Genomic DNA, 18942 nt, shown 5'->3' with positions numbered 1-18942 from the left:
TGCCAATGTGCAATACTGATCTCACTGCTGTACTGTTGCGTGTAGCTGATGATATATATATATACAGTACAGGTCAAAAGTTTGGAAACATTACTATTTTTAATGTTTATTAAAAAATACTCTTCTGCTCATCAAGCCTGCATTTATTTGATCAAAAATACAGAAAAAACAGTAATATTGTGAAATACTATTACAACTTAAAATATAATAGTTTTCTATTTGAATATACTTTAAAAAAAATAATTTATTCCTGTGATGCAAAGCTGAATTTTCAGCATCATTACTCCAGTAACATCCAGTCTATCACATGATCATTTAGAAATCATTCTAATATTCTGATTTATTATGAGTGTTGGAAACAGTTCCTCTCTAAAATATATTATAAAAAAAAAATTAAAAAAAACCGCATTTATTAAAAAAAAAAAAAAAAAAAAAAAAAATTCTAATAATATATATTCTAATAATATATTTTCTTTACTATCACTTTTTATCAATTTAACACATCCTTGCTGAATAAAAGTATTGATTTATTTATAAAAAAAGAAAGAAAAAAAAAATTACTGACCCCAAATTACTGACCAGTAGTGTATATTGTTATTACAAAATATTTATATTTTAAAAACATAGCTTCTTTTTTTTATTTTTATTTTTTTACTTTTTATTCATCAAAGTATCCTAAAAAAGTATCACATGTTCTGAAAAAATATTAAGCAGCAGAACTGTTTCCAACTTTGATAATGAATCATCATATTAGAATGATTTCTAAAGGACCAGTGATAATGATCCTAAAATTTCAGCTTTGCATCACAGAAATAAATGATAATTTAAAGTATAATAAATTTAAAAACAATTATTTTAAATTGTAATAATATATATCACAATATTACATTTTTTTTTTCTGTATTTTTGATCAAATAAATGCAGGCTTGATGAGCAGAAGAAACTTCTTTCAAAAACATTAAAAATAGTAATGTTTCCAAACTTTTGACCTGTACTATATGTATATGTAATATGTAATATATATATATATATATATATATATATATATAAATATATATATATATATATATATATATATATATATTTGTGTATGTGTGCGAATAACAAAGTTCAAAAGAACAGCATATATTTAAAATAGAATTCTTGAAATCTTTGACCTTTGCTCAAATTAAAGTGTCTATGCTGAATAACCATATAAATATATTAAAAACAACACATATGTAGGCCTATATACTATTTATGTAATATATAATTATACAATTTATAGAACTAGATTTAATTTAGTTTGAACTGATGATCTATTTGTACTTTTCCTTAAGTCATAAACATGATCTTTTTTTCTCCCTTTTAGACATCTAGGTAAAACTTGAGAAATGAAAAGCAAAAATACATTTACTTTTATTGAAATGGGTTTTTATTCGGAGTAGGAAAGTTCTGTCACTGACATGTTATTGCAGTGTTGCATATCAATGTCATCAAATCTTGGTAAAAATATCCTATGGCAATAACTTCTTAAGGCCGATAGTGTTTCTATCACCGGTTGGTTGTAGATGGTTCTTCACTCAACTATGTACACAAGCATACCTTCACACCACATACGACAGTGATTCACAAGACTTAACTAGCAGGACAGCGAATGAGCCTCAATGCCAAAATATCAAAATATAAAAGTGAAGTGTGTAGTTTCTGCGCCACCACATGGAATTGCAAAAAATTTCATGCAATACTTCCCCCTCTATTATTAGTCATTCAAACAAACTCTTGCCATTGGTTGAGCCAATGTTGCTGTAACAGGCTGGTTGTGATGCTCAAACAAACAGAGCAATGTGTTGAAATGTATTGATAGCGCCACAGAGCCACCTATGAATGGCTGCTCACAGCTCTCTCAGTAAATTAAGACATTAATTTAACATTAAAAAATGACACCAATCACCTTTAAGTAAATAAATGCAAATTGAGAACCAGCAATCTGCATGAGTATGAGTTTGTCAATCATGGTAAAGCAACTGTAAGTATTATTATTTTGTTACCTTGAAATTCTGCTACTACACTGTCTTCTAATAAGGCGAATGGCTTGTTTATCTAGATTGTTGTCTATCTAGTGTAATTACGACAGTGAATTCCACTCACTTAACTGTAGGGGACTCTAAAATCGCAAAATACACAAAACAGTTGCTTTAATTGTAATCTTTTACTGTGAAATTTTATGTAAAAAAACAGCTTTCCAGAGACTTTTAATTTGAAATCTTGAAAGTTTGTCATGCACGCTCTGGTTTGAAAAAAAGAAAATCTTCATTTCCAGTGCTTTGAAAAAGTTAAAGACAAAGGTGAAGTGGAAAATGCTTTTTAACTATAAACAGCAGATTCAAAGACAAAATTTTGAGATTCAAAGTAAATCACACACAACACACACATACGTCTCGTGAAAATGAACTATGACTAAGACACGCACAAAAAATATTTTCCTGAAGCAAAAGAAACCAAACATACTGCAAAATAATACCTACTTTTTATGCTTCAAAACCATTCACACTCATCAGAGTTTTAATATTCAGTCACTGAAGAAAATCAATAAATAACAGACATATAAATACACTAATATATACAGAAAATAGTTTTAAAAAGATCAGTATTGACCAGCCTTCATCTCTCTGTCAGTGTCAAATGAAAATTCAGTAGACCAGGTGCATTTAGATGGATCTCTCTCTCTCTCTCTCTCTCACACACACACACACACACACACACACACATAAAAAGAACAGTAAAAACCATCAAGGACTTAAAAAATAACTCACACAGTGAACTAGGGGTTCTCTTGCAATAAACAGTCCAAGAAATACAAAACTTCTGCCTCGTTCTTCAATGCCTAGCCATTTGTCGTCCAACTCAAGAAAACAAAAGGTGGATAATGATGGTAACTGCTACTTGAGGATCCTTTTTTGTGATTTCAGACTGGCACAACAGCAACTGACGTGTGACCACCTGCGGACAGGTGAGGAACATTGAAGAACATCTATCCACCAAATGATAAGGAACTATTCAGGTAAAGGAAGGAGAGGACTGAAGTAACTCCTCCAAGGGCACTAAACGCACAAGGAGAAAGACAAGAGCAAAAAATATGGAATGTTCTTGTTCTCAAGTGCCAGAGATTTGAGATCCGGAGTCAGAACAAATCTGTTTCATTCAGCACTTTTTGGGTCCCCATGCAGACGTCTGTTTCGGTGCTATTCCAGATCCGAACGTGGGGAACTCTTCAGCACTGCTCATGTCTGGTGCCTGAATGTTGTGAAAAGAGGAAAAAGGAAATCGTTAACATGACGATGACAGGGACAACATGAAATTAAGGTTTTACAGTGGCAAACTTTTAAACCTTGTTGCCTTGTGCGTTCCAAGGGGCGTCCCGCACAACAAAGCCTTTAGCCAGAGCTTTGTTATCCTCGTCATTTCCTCCTGCCCCCATCGTCTTTGAAGGAGGCTTCATATAAGATGCCATAGTCTCTGTCTCTGTGACACTCAGCATCTAAGAGGGCAGATGAACAAGTAAGAATGCAAAAGAAAGAAAAAACACAAGTGATGAAATATATATCTGTCTAGAAAGCAGCATCTGCAGTTCTGCATTCCCAACTCACATATTCTTCTTCTAGGTTAAGCAGATGGTCAATGGCATTATCAACATTCTCCGGCAGTCCAGTTACAGTAACCTTGCTCGGGTCCTCAGAACCTGGCTGAGGGAACCGTATATCAACCTGAAATAAAGAAGATCATTATTAAGGATGCTATGAACCAAATATGAGATATAGCCACTGATCTATGACAAAGAATTATATAGATCAGTAGATAACTAAAATTTTAATATGTATTTTATTATATTTAAATTATTATTAAATACTTATATCACTAAATGTTTTAATAACTAAATGTTTTTTTCTTAAGTATTAATTATTATTACTGTAAAGTTAATTTTTCAATAATAATACTAACAACAACTAATAATTATAACAACAACAACAACATTAAAAGTTAAGAATATTATTATTGGTGAGGGTAATTATTTTTTAATAATAATAATAATAATAATAATTATTATTATTATGGTTGGTTTTGATTATTCTTATATTATTATTATGATATTAAATATTATTGGTGATGTAATTGCTATTGATCATCATCATCATCATTAATAATAATCAGGGTGTCTACAGATACGAAAAAGTTTAACTTATGTGAAATTTAAGATCAAACCTCCGATGGAATTACACATTATATTACATATGTATATGTAATATTTAATGTACTTAATTTAAAAAAATATATATATATATCATTGTCAAAAATGCTATTTATTATGATATATAGTGAACTTTTCATACAAGCAGACAATATCCCATATGAAATATCCCCACGTAAACACCATAAACAATTAATTATGAAGCAATATTTTTTATCAGTGTTCTAATCTTGTTTTGTTAATATTTACCCCAGGATGTTATTTACCTTCATAAATGGCAATACTTTTTAACCTTATTAATACAACCTTATTGCATGCGTCATCTTTCATGTCAAATTCTTACAATTGATCAAGAAATTCACTATACACTGAGGCTGTTACCAATCAAATTAAATAATTTACACTGCAAAATTACAACTGCAATATATAATGTTAAGAGAATATTGTTTTAAATAAAATTTCTGAATATATAAATAAGAAATGTTAAGGAAAAATGCATACTTTTAAACATGAGACTAAGCCGCCTATAAGTGGCGTTGAGTCATTATTCATTCCGATTCCTTCAAAACGCTGAAACGGCTTGGAGAACGTGCAATACTTCTGTTCGGATCTTTGTTTGGAACCATTTTCATTTGTGAAAGAACAAAACAGTCAATACTGTGTCTAAAATGTAAGAAACTTAATAGACTTCTCTATTTGTTTGTTGAACTAAAAACAATGTACTGTAAATATTCAGCAAAATAGCTCACTTGATATGGTATATTAACTACATCATGTTATCGATAAACTAAACATTTTGAATTTTCACCTCAGTATGTTTGTTCTGAGAGTTTCTTTGTGTGCCGCTAGGATCAATTGATTTGTTTTCTCCATGAAAGTCTCTTTCACAGGAACAGGCAGCACGAGCCTCAACAGCGAGTCGTTGATAACAGAAATACACTTTCCATCATCAATCGCTGTTTCAGCTCAATGCTTTAAAATCAGAAGAATCATTCTCACATTTTGATGCGTCACTATTTTTGTGTCACATAAGTCTTTATCAGGCTATTTGTCCATTTGGGGAGAAGTAAAGTTCTCGAGCCATTTTCAGTAACTTGCTTTAAACTACCTAGGAGGCTGCTCAGCTAGCTGTTGTTCGACTGGATTCTGCTACTGCAATGTTCTCTGATGACGCAGTAACTACAGCAGGGAAAAAAATCTTCAGTCTGTCCAATGATTGTATGGTTTACGTGGGGATATTTCATATGGGATATTGTCTGCTTGTATGAAAAGTTCACTATATATCATAATAAATAGCATTTTTGACAATGATATATATATTTTTTTTTAAGTACATTAAATATTACATATACATATGTAATATAATGTGTAATTCCATCGCAGGTTTGATCTTAAATTTCACATAAGTTAAACTTTTTCGTATCTGTAGACACCCTGATTATTATTAATGATGATGATGATGATCAATAGCAATTACATCACCAATAATATTTAATATCATAATAATAATATAAGAATAATCAAAACCAACCATAATAATAATAATAATAATAATAATAATAATTATTATTATTAAAAAATAATTACCCTCACCAATAATAATATTCTTAACTTTTAATGTTGTTGTTGTTATAATTATTAGTTGTTGTTAGTATTATTATTGAAAAATTAACTTTACAATAATAATAATTAATACTTAAGAAAAAACTTTAGTTATTAAAACATTTAGTGATATAAGTATTTAATAATAATTTAAATATAATAAAATACATATTAAAATTTTAGTGTGCTGGCTGTGCCTCACACTTCCTGAAAAGTGAAGCTGCGGGCTCTTTGATCGCCCCCTGGTGGCTGGCTGCAGTACAGGTCATAAACCCCACCCTCTCCATGTAAAAAAATGAGACTTGAGTCAAAATAAAAAAATTAATAACACTTCCAATAAAATTTTCCGAAAAATGGTTTTGGTCAATTAAGACATTAAGAATGTTTAGTTGTTCGTTTTTGTAATAAGTTTGATTTTAGCTAGTAATTTGATGCTATAAAAACGGGGCGTGACGTTGATGGTTGACTGGGTCTGCGGGAGTTTGATATTGCGGCTCCACCTCACTACACTACTGCGCAGAATCTGGTTCCAAACGAATCTCTACTGCGCAGAATCTGGCTCCAAACGAATCTCTACCGCGCAGACTCTGGCTCCAAATGAATCTCTACTGCGCAGACTATGGCTCCAAACGAATCTCTACCGCGCAGACTCTGGCTCCAAACGAATCTCTACTATGCAGACTCTGGCTCCAAACGAATCTCTACCGCGCAGACTCTGGCTCCAAACGAATCTCTACCGCGCAGACTCTGGCTCCAAACGAATCTCTACCGCGCAGACTCTGGCTCCAAATGACGTAATTTACTCAAGATGGTAGCGGCCATACTGCGATGCTTTGGCTTCACTTTTCTATAGTGAAAGGAAGTGGAGACACATCGTCCCTCTTTTTTTACAGTCTATGTAGTAAACAGTCACCAGGTCCATCAAACTGGTAAAAATTTTGCGGTAATGTGACCAAAAATATTTAAGACCCATCGAATCTGAAAACATTTTACGACTTTTTAAGGACCCACCACCCTGATAATATTATTATCATGATTATAATGTTAAATATTATGACTATGTACTACAAACGAATCAGTTGGGGGTTCGATGCCTTGCTCAAGGGCACCTAAGTCGTGGTATTGAAGGTGCATGTACAGTTCTCTCTCCACCTTCAATACCACGACTTAGGTGCCCTTGAGCAAGGCATCGAACCCCCAACTGCTCCCCGGGCGCCGCAGCATAAAAATGGCTGCCCACTGCTCCGGGTGTGTGTTCACAGTGTGTGTGTGTGTTCACTGCTCTGTGTGTGTGCACTTCGGATGGGTTAAATGCAGAGCACTAATTCTGAGTATGGGTCACCATACTTGGCTGAATGTCACGTCACTAATACATTTAATAATAAATAATAATGATCATCGTTATTATTAATGTTAAATATTATGACTAATTTAGATATATATAGTTTTATCACTATCTGCAAATATGCAAAGTGTTCTTACTTTGAACTCCTCCATGAGTTTCCGAATGGCTTTGCCACGTGCTCCGATGATGCGTGCGTGGACCCGCCGGTCCAGCCGGATGTCCTCACTCACCATATCCTGCAGTGCTGCCACCAGCTGCTCTATAGCTGCCCTGGCCTCATTAGCATTCCTCTCATAACCCGAGATTACAATTACATCCTACAGGAAGACAGAGTCGCGTGAAGAAAGAATGACAGGCAAAGAGACAAACAGGATGACAGGTATGAAAGGTATGAGCTTCTTTAACCAGTCTGGGTTAAAGAATGAGGAAATGCGCTTTCGAAAACATACCTGCTGCTCATCACCTTTGTCAGGGAACTGCACATTGACATCATAATCTTTGCGTATTTGAGAGATGACGGCTCCTTTGCGGCCTATAATTTTGGGGTGATATTTCGGGTCTACTGAGAGCGTCACCTTATAGCTTCGTAAGGCCTACAAACAGACAAGAAAACAATATATTCTATTGCAAGAAGTAGATCTCAGATTGTATTTTGAAATTTTGTTGTCACAGCATGTTCTGTCAGCAGAGTGGTGTTGAGAAGAGCTTGTACCCGATCTTCTTGCTCGGCCTGCAGCTCCTTGACTCTCTGCAGCAGTCCCTGTTTGGCCCGCTCCACACTGGCCACCTGTCCTGTGATCTTTATGATATCTGACTGTTGCTCAGGCTGAGGAACCCAAATGTTCACCTATACAGACACATTAACATTCACTCATCAGTTTAACTTTCTTCCATTAAACACAAAGGGGGATGCAATTTGTCCATCAGACTGTGCTCAGCTGTTGCTGTATGGAAAAGAGCAGCTTGGGCATTGTGTCTTCTACAGAAGAAAATAAAATGAGGGTGATGTAATTGATGACAGGATTTTCATTTTAGCTTGTACTTATCCCTTTAACAAGATTTTGTTCACTTCATTTTATTAAAGCTGGATGGTTCATCCCTACACTACCTTTTAAAAGTTTGCGGTCAGTAATATTTTTTTTAGGAAATTAATACTTTTATTCAGTAAGGATGCATTAAATTGATCAAAAATGAAAGCAAAACATTTATAATATAACAAAAGATTTCCATTCAAATAAATGCTGTCTATTCATCAAAGAATCTTGAAAAAAAGATATCATGGTTTCCACAAGAATATTAAGCAGCACAGCTGTTTTCAACTTTGATATTTGAAATAATAAGAAATGTTTCTTGAGCACCAATCAGCATATTAGAATGATTTCCGAAGGATCATGTGACAATGAAGACTGAAGTAACAGCTGCTGAAAATTACAAGAATAAATTAAATTTTAATATATATCGAAACATTTGTAAAAAATATTTGACAATATTACAGTCTTTACTGTATTTTTGATCAAATAAATGCAGCCTCGGTGAGCATAAGAGACTTGTTTCAAAAACACTTTCTTGGGGTCACAAACTTTTGAACGGTAGTACAAATACAATTCAAAATGTCTCTACCTCATAGTCCTCCATCATTTTCCTTATTCCAGCTCCTTTCTGTCCTATGATGTAACGATGAAGGTCATAGGAAACCTCAACATCAATCGTCACAGGAACTAAGGCCTAGAATGCAAAACGGGATAAAAGAGAATGAAAACCAATCCACCATAAAACTAAAGAGACAGCTAGAATTTCCAGAATTCCTTACAAGTAAAGCTGCACGAGCCAACTCGCACTTTTCGGCCCGTCCCGTAACAATGATGATATCGCACTTCCGAGGAATGAGATCCGTATCCCCATTCTCTTGAGATGCAGGTTCCTGAGCTGCAAGCCACAAATACAACAAAGCTCGTAAATATTCTTGTCATCAATAAATAGGACGAAAAAATATCTGAACTAATTGAGAGTGTAAGGAAGAGACCTGCACACTCATCTCTGTCTGGAAATTTGATCTGAACTTCATGTTCCCGTGTAATTTGTTGTATTTTGCAGCCTTTGGCTCCCATGACGGCTCTGTGGTACCGCTGAGGAATCAACACCTCCACATTCACCTGTGACTCCTGATGACACATTAGCAGATAATGACAATCAGAAATCATTCTAATATTATTTGGAATATATTTTTTTGTAAGTGTACAGTACTGTCACTTTTGATCAATTAATTACTAATTTAATTTATTAAAAAAAAAAAAAAACAGAGTAACCCCAAACTGCTGAACGGTAGTGTATATACTGTTTATGGTGGAAAAGTCACTGCATTTACATGCAATATTTATACAAGGACTGGATATGAAACTCACAAGCTCTTGAACAATCTCCTGAATGCGTTTCTTAGCAGCGTCAACACACTCTCTGGGTCCTTTGAGAGTGATATTGTCACTCTGTGTGCCCGTGCGAGGGAAGCTAACAGCTACGCCGCCATACTCCTCCGCCAACTCTCTCAAAACCTGCCCTCTCCGACAGACGAAGTGACGGTGATGCCGGGGGTCCACGACCAGACTGTCCTCTATCACATCATCCTGAAAAATAAGGACAGATGAGGAGGTGCATTCAAAGAAACACTAACTCAAATGCTTTACAGTTTCTTCTGTCATACCAGATTTTTAATGAGGGTCTCCAGCTCTTTCTGGGCAAGCCATACAGCCTCCTCTTTACCCATGATGGTAATGTGCTCCTGTTCTGGCTCATCTGGTGATGGGAAGATGATTCGTGCTCCGGTTCGATCCCGTACCCGTCGGATATTAGCTCCTCCTTTGCCTATCAGGAACTTGTGGTACTCTGGCTTGGCTTGAAGCTCCACTGAGAAGTTGTTGACTTGCTGGTGGGACAAAAAACAAATATCTCACATAGACTGAATGACTCAAAATCTTGAAAAGTGGTTTTCTGCACTGCTGTCTTTTTTGCTTTTCTGCCTTAGATCTTTATCTCATTACTCACCTTCTCCTCCGCCAACTGCAGCAGTTGTCTCTTGGCTCTCTCCACCTCCTCTGCAGGACCTCGGATAGTGACCTTGTCCAACCCTGAGCCCTCCGCAGGGAAGTGGATGTGAACACCCCCACACTCTTCCATCACAGAGCGCACCAGACTGCCCTTGGATCCAATCAGAGAGTTGTGCAGCTTGGCTGGGATGGAAACCTCAGCCTCCTTCAGGTTGGCCTGGGAGAGTCGAAAAACCAAGCAAGAACGCATGAGAGAAGAAAAACGAAAAGTATTGAGAATTACACCCATAATACATTCCCCTAGCTTCCTGTTTCTCTCACCAGCTCTCTCTGAATGGCAAGGATCCGATCTCGTGCGGCTTCACAGCTGCTCTTCTTGCCAGTTATTACAATCATCTCTGAGTTGCTGTTCTCCATTGGGAGATCAATCTTGGTGTTGGTCTCCTCACGTATCTATATAGATTTTCACAGCAACAAAAATTTATCTTTGAAAACAAAACAACTTAATTAGCACAATTTTTAAATAAGTAAACTGTACTGTAATTATTTCTTCAGATGCTGAATGTTATTTTTTAATATTCGGTGGCCACACCACAATACTCCGCCACCAGTGCTTTTAGTGCTTTTATGGTCCTTTTTTCTCACATTTCTCATTATGAACTAGTTTTAATTGTTAATTAAAACTAAAATAATGTATCAATTATTGCTGTTAATTTTCATGTAATTAATCATAGTTATTTGCATATCAATATATTTATATTGTGAAAAATTTTTTTTTTTTTATAGGCTTTGAAAAAATATAAGCTTTTTAAGTAAACTTACATATATTGTATAAGCAAAAACTATAAATTGTATATAGATTAATCATTGTTCAAGTGACAAAAGCTAATCAGTGAGCAAAGCAGTGAGTGATTTCTCTTTTTCTTTCGATCTTTTAAAAACTGATGCACGTGACGTGGATCTGACACAAATCCGATTTTCTTCCAGTTCTTTACAGTCGTTTAAGACTTTTTAACTCATTTAAGACTGTTAATGAGCAGCTGCTTCACAGACAGCATGCCAGTAATGAATTAACTTTTGCGTCTTATTCAAGCGGCAACCTTCTGCTCTCTCTTGTGAAGCCAACAAGGAAATGACTAAAACTGAAATTCATCGTCAGGCCGCTAGATGCTGGCTCTAAACGGGAGTCGATCCCATAGACTCCCCATGTTAAAATGCCAAACTTTACAGCAGAAAAAACATGTTTACAGCCTGGTAAAAAAAAAATATTTTGGTCTATATAGCTAATTTTGCCCTTCATGACAACTGTGAGGGGGGTGAATTTTTTTTATAATTCATCCGTTTAAATTATTTTAAGCCTTAAAGTTCTGCATAATTAAGGGCGTGGCCACTTGAGTGACAGGCCGCTGCTGACACTGCCGTCCCACTAGGTGGGCATGATTTCAGCAAGCAGCTCTTTTTGCCCATTTTCGATGATCCGGGAGTGACGCGCTGCCAAGTTGGCGATGGCCCGCTCCACCCATTTTGAGTTTCAAAAACGCTCTTCAGAAAACTACGGGTGACGTCACGGACACTACGTCCATGTTTTTATACAGTCTATGGTCTTATTGTGCTTGATATTGTGTTTATATTGTCTACTGTAAAAATGCAAGGAAAAAATGGATGCTGCGTTATTTACCTTAAATATTTTTAAACAACCACTAACTGAAATTAAAAATAAATTATATTCAGTTTTGGGTGAACTATATCTTTAAATGATGAACAAGTCAACTTTACAAATCCAAAAAAAAAAAAAAAATGCTTCTTTTGTGTCCTCACCTTTTTGATGTTGGCACCTCCTTTGCCAATGATGTTTTTGTGGAACTGCTTGTGGATGGGTACAGAAATTGAGAAGCTGCTCTCAACCTAATAACATGAACATAATTATAATTAAAAATATAATATAAAAACAAAAACACTAAACCTCAATGCCATTCAAAGAGTTAACTTGTCAGCTGTTCAACAGATGATTTTACTTTAAAACTACAACAGCATTGGAGGAAGTTGCCATCTGTAGGCTGAGTGTAATAATTTCATAGCTGTCTGAGCTCATAACAGCTGCTCTCTTTGTGACCCTGCATTAGTCACGAAGCAAATGTAATTTGAGAGCAGGAAGGAATCAAGAGGAAATGACTCTCGTACCAGCTCAGCGATGAGTTTCTGCAGAAACTTCGCACATTTCTCCACTTCGTTTTTAGGCCCTCTGAGCTGTACTATGTCACTTTTCTGTTGCTGGTCTGGAAAGATGATAATGACCTGTGGAAATGAAACCATCTGCATGAAATCATCTTTCATGTAACATAATAATGTGCAGCCAATATAGATATTGGTGTGTTTAACAGAATGAAGCAGTTAGCACCTCAGGGAACTTGTCCCGTACTTCTTTGATCTTCTCTCCTTTCTGTCCAATGATGCTGCGGTGAAACTTCTGCTCTATTATCAGGTCTTTTGTGCGTTCATTTTCCTAAAGTATCAAATGACAGAAAATGACACCTCAAACCATGCATGCAAATGTTTCAGAGAGCTTCATAATGTCATAGAGTGCTTTCCATATAGTACATCTCACCATACGTTGGGCCATGTCCATCAGTTCCTTGCGTGCGAGCTGTACCCCCTGAGGATCACCCTCAATACGAACCAGCCCACATCGCTCCGAGTCCTGAGGAATCCGCACTGATACCTTATACTGCTCCTTTATCCGATTTACTAGGAAAGGCACCAAATAATAAGTAAATTTGCCAAATAAAGTACATTTGCAACTGTTGCATATTGACATTGTGCTCTGCTTGTAATGAAATCATTTGTAAAACCACAATTTGACTATTCAAACATTACTCTTATATCTGTGCTATGAGCTCTGTTTCTATCCAGACATCCCAAACATGGCTAAAGTTTCAGACTGAGCACTCCAGAAAGGGTTTAAACCTACTGTTGGCCCCGTTTTTGCCAATGAGATGTCTGTGGAAACGGTGGTCAATGTTAATCTCTGCATAGTCCATTCTTGCCATCTGGAGGGAGGAAAAGAAAATCCTTGAGGACTATACCTACACTGTTTCTTTTCCACAAATGCAGAAACCTGCATTTAAAATTTTACAGTTTTAAGATATGAAGCAACCATTTTTAGCAACCAAATTTCCCATTCTATCTTCATTTTAAACAACAACAGCTAAAAGCCTGACAGTAAGAGATCTGAGGGTTCTCTTACCAGATCTTTAATGATCTCCTGCATCTGAGCCTGGGCTTGTTCCACCTCCTCGGTCGGACCCTCCAGACTGATACGCTCCTCTCCATCAGTAAACTCTATATGCACCTGATGATGACAAACGGCCACGTTTTATTCAATGAAATAAAACACATTAGTAATACCCCCATTCATGAATTTTTTAAGCTTTTATGTATCTTAAAAAAGGCGGTTGCTAACAAGTGGCTTAATAGGACTATAAAGGTTGACTGAGACATCAGAAAAAACATCACACTATACAGGTAAACTCATCTACTCATGGTGTTGTGTTAAACAACATTTAGGAATCATAAACTTTTGTTGGTCACATAGCTTATTTTCTGAAATAATCCAAAAGGCAATGTAAAAATCCAGCACTCTATTCTCAGTTACAAAAAAACCAAAAACATTTGACTTGCTATATTTTAAATCGAATATCTCATAACAGACTTCTCATTTCAATTTTCTATACCTTAGGCAGCTGCTGTGTAATGCGACCGATGTTTTGTCCTTTCTTGCCAATGATGAAACGATGGAGCCAAGCCGGAGCAATCACTTCCACCACTATCACACTTTTAGCCTGCAAAACAAACATGTGCCACGTGAAAAGCTGCCTTTTGCATGCATTCTGTTGAAAACAAGGCCAAACAATGCCAAAACAACTGACCTTGGCGTACACCTGCGTGAGAGCCGGACCCAGCTTGTCCGGTTCTCCTCTGAGGATGATGGTCTCAGATGCGGAGTCCAGAGGGGGCATCTCCACAGACACCCCTGTGTTCTCCAGGATTTCCTGCAAGGTGTTGCCTTTGGGGCCTACTATGTACTTATGTTGTGACTTCTTCACCTCCACTGAGATTGTGGTTGTTTTTCGTTTCTGCTTGTGCAAATTCAGAAGAAGGTCAGGAAATGTCACGAGATGCATGTTTTTGAAATACAAAGACTGCCTTTATTTGATCAAAAATACAATAAAAACTGTAATATTGTGAAATAACTGTTTCCTATATTGTGTTGCTTAATATTTTTATGGAAACTGTCATAAAAATTTTTTTTGTATCTAACAGGTTGAATTGAATGTCTTTAAATGTCTTTGTTGTCACTTCTGATCAATTTAATGTGTCCTTGCTTAATAAAGGTATTAATTTCTTTAACAATTCTCACCTTCTCTTCATAGATGGCCCGGATGCGGGCAATCGCCATGGCAACTGCCTCCTTCTCGCCGGTAATGACAATCTCATCTTTGGGTACGCTGGGTGGCGGGATGCTAATACGAGCTCCGGTCTCTTGACTGAGTTCTTGAACGAGTCGATTATATGCACCAGAGATGAATGGATGAAAAGCCTTCTCAAAAGACAAACGTTCCACGGCACGCTTATCCTAAAGCAAACAGTGAAGTCATAGTGAGGTTCAATTAGAAATGAAAAACAAAGCCTCATCTCATCTAGCTTTAAAGATTACCTGCTCAGCGGAGATGAGCTGGATTTCATGGCGAGCTTTCTCTATGCCGTCCTTGGTGCCGGTGATGCGGATGTTGGCGTTGGGATCGTCAGATCGGGGGATGGCGATCTTGGTGGCTGTTTTCAGCTCCAGCTCCTGCAACTTCTCCCCGTTCTTTCCGATCACAAACCGATGATGTTCTTTCGGAATAAGCACAGTCGCCGAAGCCTGGGAAGTTCAGCATGAAGATACAACTTTTACCAAGGAGAAAAATTAAGTGAATAAGAAATGCAAGACTCAAACAAGTACCTGAGTCTGCAGTCGGGCCACAATCTCCTTCCTCGCTTTCATAACCGAATCTAGTTTTCCAGTCACCATGATGGAGAGGCCTTGGTCCTTGGCAAGAGAGAGTTCGATATGTGCCCCGGTCTTCTGCATGATATCCAGGCACACTTTCGCCTCCTCACCCTCACCAAACTGACTGTTGTCTTTATACCGCCGCTCCTCCAAAGGGACATGGAACACCTGAAGGTGCAAAGGGTGAGGAAGAAGAAAAAGTGTGACAGGCCCTTAATAACAATGAAAAGATATGGTGGCTTGATGAGCAGCTTACTCAGACTGCACAAACCTTCTATAGAGGATTATATATATGTTACCTGAGTGATTACAGAGGCTTTGATGGGTCGGATTTTGCTCCAAGCACCTGCTGGCTCACCGGTCTTCTCACCTGGAGTGCTCTTGTCTGGCAAAGGTGGAAAGGCTTCCAGGTAGGTGGGTATATATGCTTCGTCTTCAGGCACACTACCTAATCACAGACAATAAGAAAAGGAATTGTAAAATGCACACAAAAACTTTTCTTTGAATTATTTTGATAATAACAGTATGATGCTATATAAATACAATCAACCAGGGTCATCAAGACTGAAGAAGAACAGAAGAAATACCAACAGCATAAACAATTATTGAAAATACTGACAATTTTTTCACAAAAAAAAAAACAAAAAAAACGAAATGTTGGTAAATCATATGTATTTTTGTAGAAGAATAGTTTCACCCCTAATTCTGCCACAGTCGTCATACCTGTGATCTCAACGTCCTTCAAGCCACTGCGGTGCTCCGCAAAACTCTCCTGAGTCAACACTGCCACAGAGCTCATGTTTCAAGACCTGATCCGCTATCCTGCAGAGACCAGGAGGAAGAGGAGGGACATGTGGAGAGAAAATACAGAAAAACAAAAATATCATCGCAGAGAATATCTAGGCCAAACACACAGCCTACAATAAAACGAACTAAAAGAGCATAGCGGTAATGGACTACTTTCATTTGAGTGATGCTGAGCTCTAGTCTCAGCGGTTTCAGCAGCCCAGCAGGGCCCCGGCACACACTGGCATCTCCCTGAGCCAAACAGCATCGCTCTCCACCTGAGCTCTCCAATTAAAGATGCTGCAGCTGTGAAATCTGACGAAAAGCCTCGTGTGAGCTTGACTAATGTAACAATTATTGATCGTTGTTTAAAATGATAGGCTAACTGTTTAAACTTGTCAATCTTTTAGATGCCACGGACCCCCAAATATGATCATACTCGTCTGAGGGACCCTAACCTAAAATTTCAAAGGCATTCTTGTATAAAGGCCAAATTTTATTTAATTTCAATAGTTTAAAAAATAATTAGCTAAGTCTCATTAATATATATTTTTATTTCTTATAATACTCTACTGTTAGATGTAATATTTAGTAATTTAAATATTTAAATTTAATATTTTTTATTCATTTAATCAAACTTATTATAATCAGATTTGTATTTATTTAATTTAAATATATATATATATATATATATATATATATATATATATATAATATATATATATATATATATTTTTTTTAAAACAAATTTTTAATTTTAATCAAATTTTTTACATTATTTTTCTCTAAACTTTTCCATGGACCCCCTAGCACTCCTTTGCAGCCCCCAGGGGGTCCCCGAACACCAGATTGAAAACATCTGGTCTAAACCAGTGGAACTGTAAAGAAGAAAGATGTGATGATGAAAATGATTTTTTTTATATATATATATATATATATATATATATATATATATATATATATATATATATATATATATTATATATATATATATATATATATAGTCATTTAGCAGATGCTTTTACAAATGAGGTCAATGGAAGCAATCCTTATATATATATATATATATATATATATATAATATATATATATTCTTACACTGAAAGTCACATTTTCAGGTTTCAGAAAATTTCACTGCAAGCTTATATACTGCGCACGTGCATTAAAAACAAGCTGTATTAAATTCTGTAAGTGCATGCAACATTCTCATTTTTCAAATATGCCTTAATATAGCAATCTTGCCAAAGCCAGAAATTTTTACCTGCAAAGGGTCGAAAACCAGAAAGTCCGTCCAGGTGGATGCTACTGAGAGCTCTTCAGTGTCAGTCTGTTTGTTCAGCCCTGTGTGGGTGAGGTTAGCAAAGAGTTTGTAACCAGCCTTGTGATTACATACACAGCATAAAAAAACAGCATCTTGTGGCAAGGCCCCCTGAGGTTGACTGAGGAGGGGGGCCGAGTCACAGTGGTCTGTCCTGTGGGAGGCAATAGCTAGATGTGGTGCTAAGGATAGGCTCTACTTCAGTCTCAGGTGACTAGGTATCTAATTGGCGTGTGGGTGTTTGTGCTTACTGTAGTGTGTTGGCAAAAATACACACACGCATTGTATTTACACATGGGACTGAAACATTTTACACATATTCATCTTAACACTCAATAAGAGAGCAAATTGCCCATGTAGTAGAATAATACTGGTAATAATAATATGGGCTAATAGGCTTGCCATTATTTTTCTAATATTATGAGGATCTAATTGCCGAGTGTTACTTTGTTTGCTTTTGCGGTGATGATAAGTTTGTAGGGGAAATGCCTTATATAAAAAAGGTTTTCAAAGCTTTTAGGTCTTGAGGGACCTATGCAATCCACAAATATATATATATTTTTTTTTACAAAGCTTGCATGTTCAGTATCAAAACAAAATACAATATAAGCAATTATCGCGATCTCCTGTTTATTTGCATACTACATAAAATGCATATATCATGCAGGATTCATATAATCTGTAAGCTCAGTGCAGAGCAGCAGTTCTGTGTAAACAAATACTGGAGCAGGCTAACAACACTGCCTGACATATAATAGCGCAATTGCCCATTAAAACAGCTGTTAAAACCTCGATTAGCAAAGTGAGGGAGAGATGCATTCTGCATCGTGGTGATAGTCTTGGTAGTAAATGTTCTAGCCTGCAGAATATATATTCAGGATATCTGAGTTTAGCTGGCCAGCTAATCTGCTACATGTAACAGCTCGTTAGCTACAGAGCTACTGTCTTTCTCTGCTTTAAACACGATAACGTCAATCTGACTGCAGAAAACGCGGATATGTTCATTCAGTCAACAAAACGGTGCGATAAGAAGCACGTCTACGGAACCAAAAGCAACTGATCACCTTATCAGACGGAAAAGCCTAGCCGCTGTTCTGCTGACAGTAACCACTGCTGCTGAGAATCGACTCTCCAACTGAATCGAATCTTTGATTCATGAGTTATCTTTAATGATTCAGAGATATTCTTTTTATGTTTTATGATTTTTGTGTTTGTTTATTTATTTGTTAATTATTTTTATGTTGTAATCAATGTTAAGTTCAAGGAAACAGATCATTGTTTTATTAAAAACTGTTCTTGAATCGCAAAATATTGGTAGGTGTAACGTTACTGGGCAAACCGACAAAGTAAAGACAATTTACTTTAGATGTATTTGTCTCTTTCCATACAGAGAATATAATAGAGCACATAATACGGGTTTAAACTTTATTTGTAGATATAGACCTACTTTTAAAGTACAGTAGTTTTAAAGTAGTTTTGCTTCCATCACTACATTTTTTTACTTTTAGGAGTAAAAAATGGCCCCGTCAGAATTTTTAATATCCCCGGTTTAGCCCAATTTCTTTATTAAGT

The 18942-nt window shown here is 36.3% G+C and overlaps 1 protein-coding gene across 1 annotated transcript; it reads right to left on the bottom strand.

Annotated features, from left to right (window-relative positions):
- Positions 1-1396: 1396 nt before the first annotated feature.
- LOC109055973 (vigilin-like) lies at positions 1397-18528 on the bottom strand. The gene is made up of 28 exons (XM_042767573.1): positions 18435-18528; positions 17314-17393; positions 15990-16088; positions 15566-15714; positions 15219-15434; positions 14931-15137; positions 14634-14849; positions 14143-14349; positions 13948-14055; positions 13461-13565; positions 13185-13263; positions 12822-12961; positions 12615-12719; positions 12398-12511; positions 12035-12121; positions 10538-10669; positions 10215-10433; positions 9874-10095; positions 9578-9796; positions 9199-9337; positions 8986-9101; positions 8796-8900; positions 7888-8022; positions 7625-7768; positions 7313-7492; positions 3630-3746; positions 3371-3520; positions 1397-3276 (listed from the first exon to the last, which is right to left on the bottom strand). Exons 3-28 carry the CDS (start codon positions 16063-16065, stop codon positions 3184-3186), a joined length of 3780 nt encoding a protein of 1259 aa, XP_042623507.1. The 5' UTR covers positions 16066-16088; positions 17314-17393; positions 18435-18528; the 3' UTR covers positions 1397-3183.
- Positions 18529-18942: the final 414 nt, after the last annotated feature.

This window comes from Cyprinus carpio, chromosome A12 (assembly GCF_018340385.1).
Source record: "Cyprinus carpio isolate SPL01 chromosome A12, ASM1834038v1, whole genome shotgun sequence".
Taxonomy (NCBI): Eukaryota; Metazoa; Chordata; class Actinopteri; order Cypriniformes; family Cyprinidae; genus Cyprinus; species Cyprinus carpio.
The sequence above is the reverse complement of the archived record's forward strand: the minus strand, read 5'-3'. Positions and strand labels throughout refer to the sequence as shown.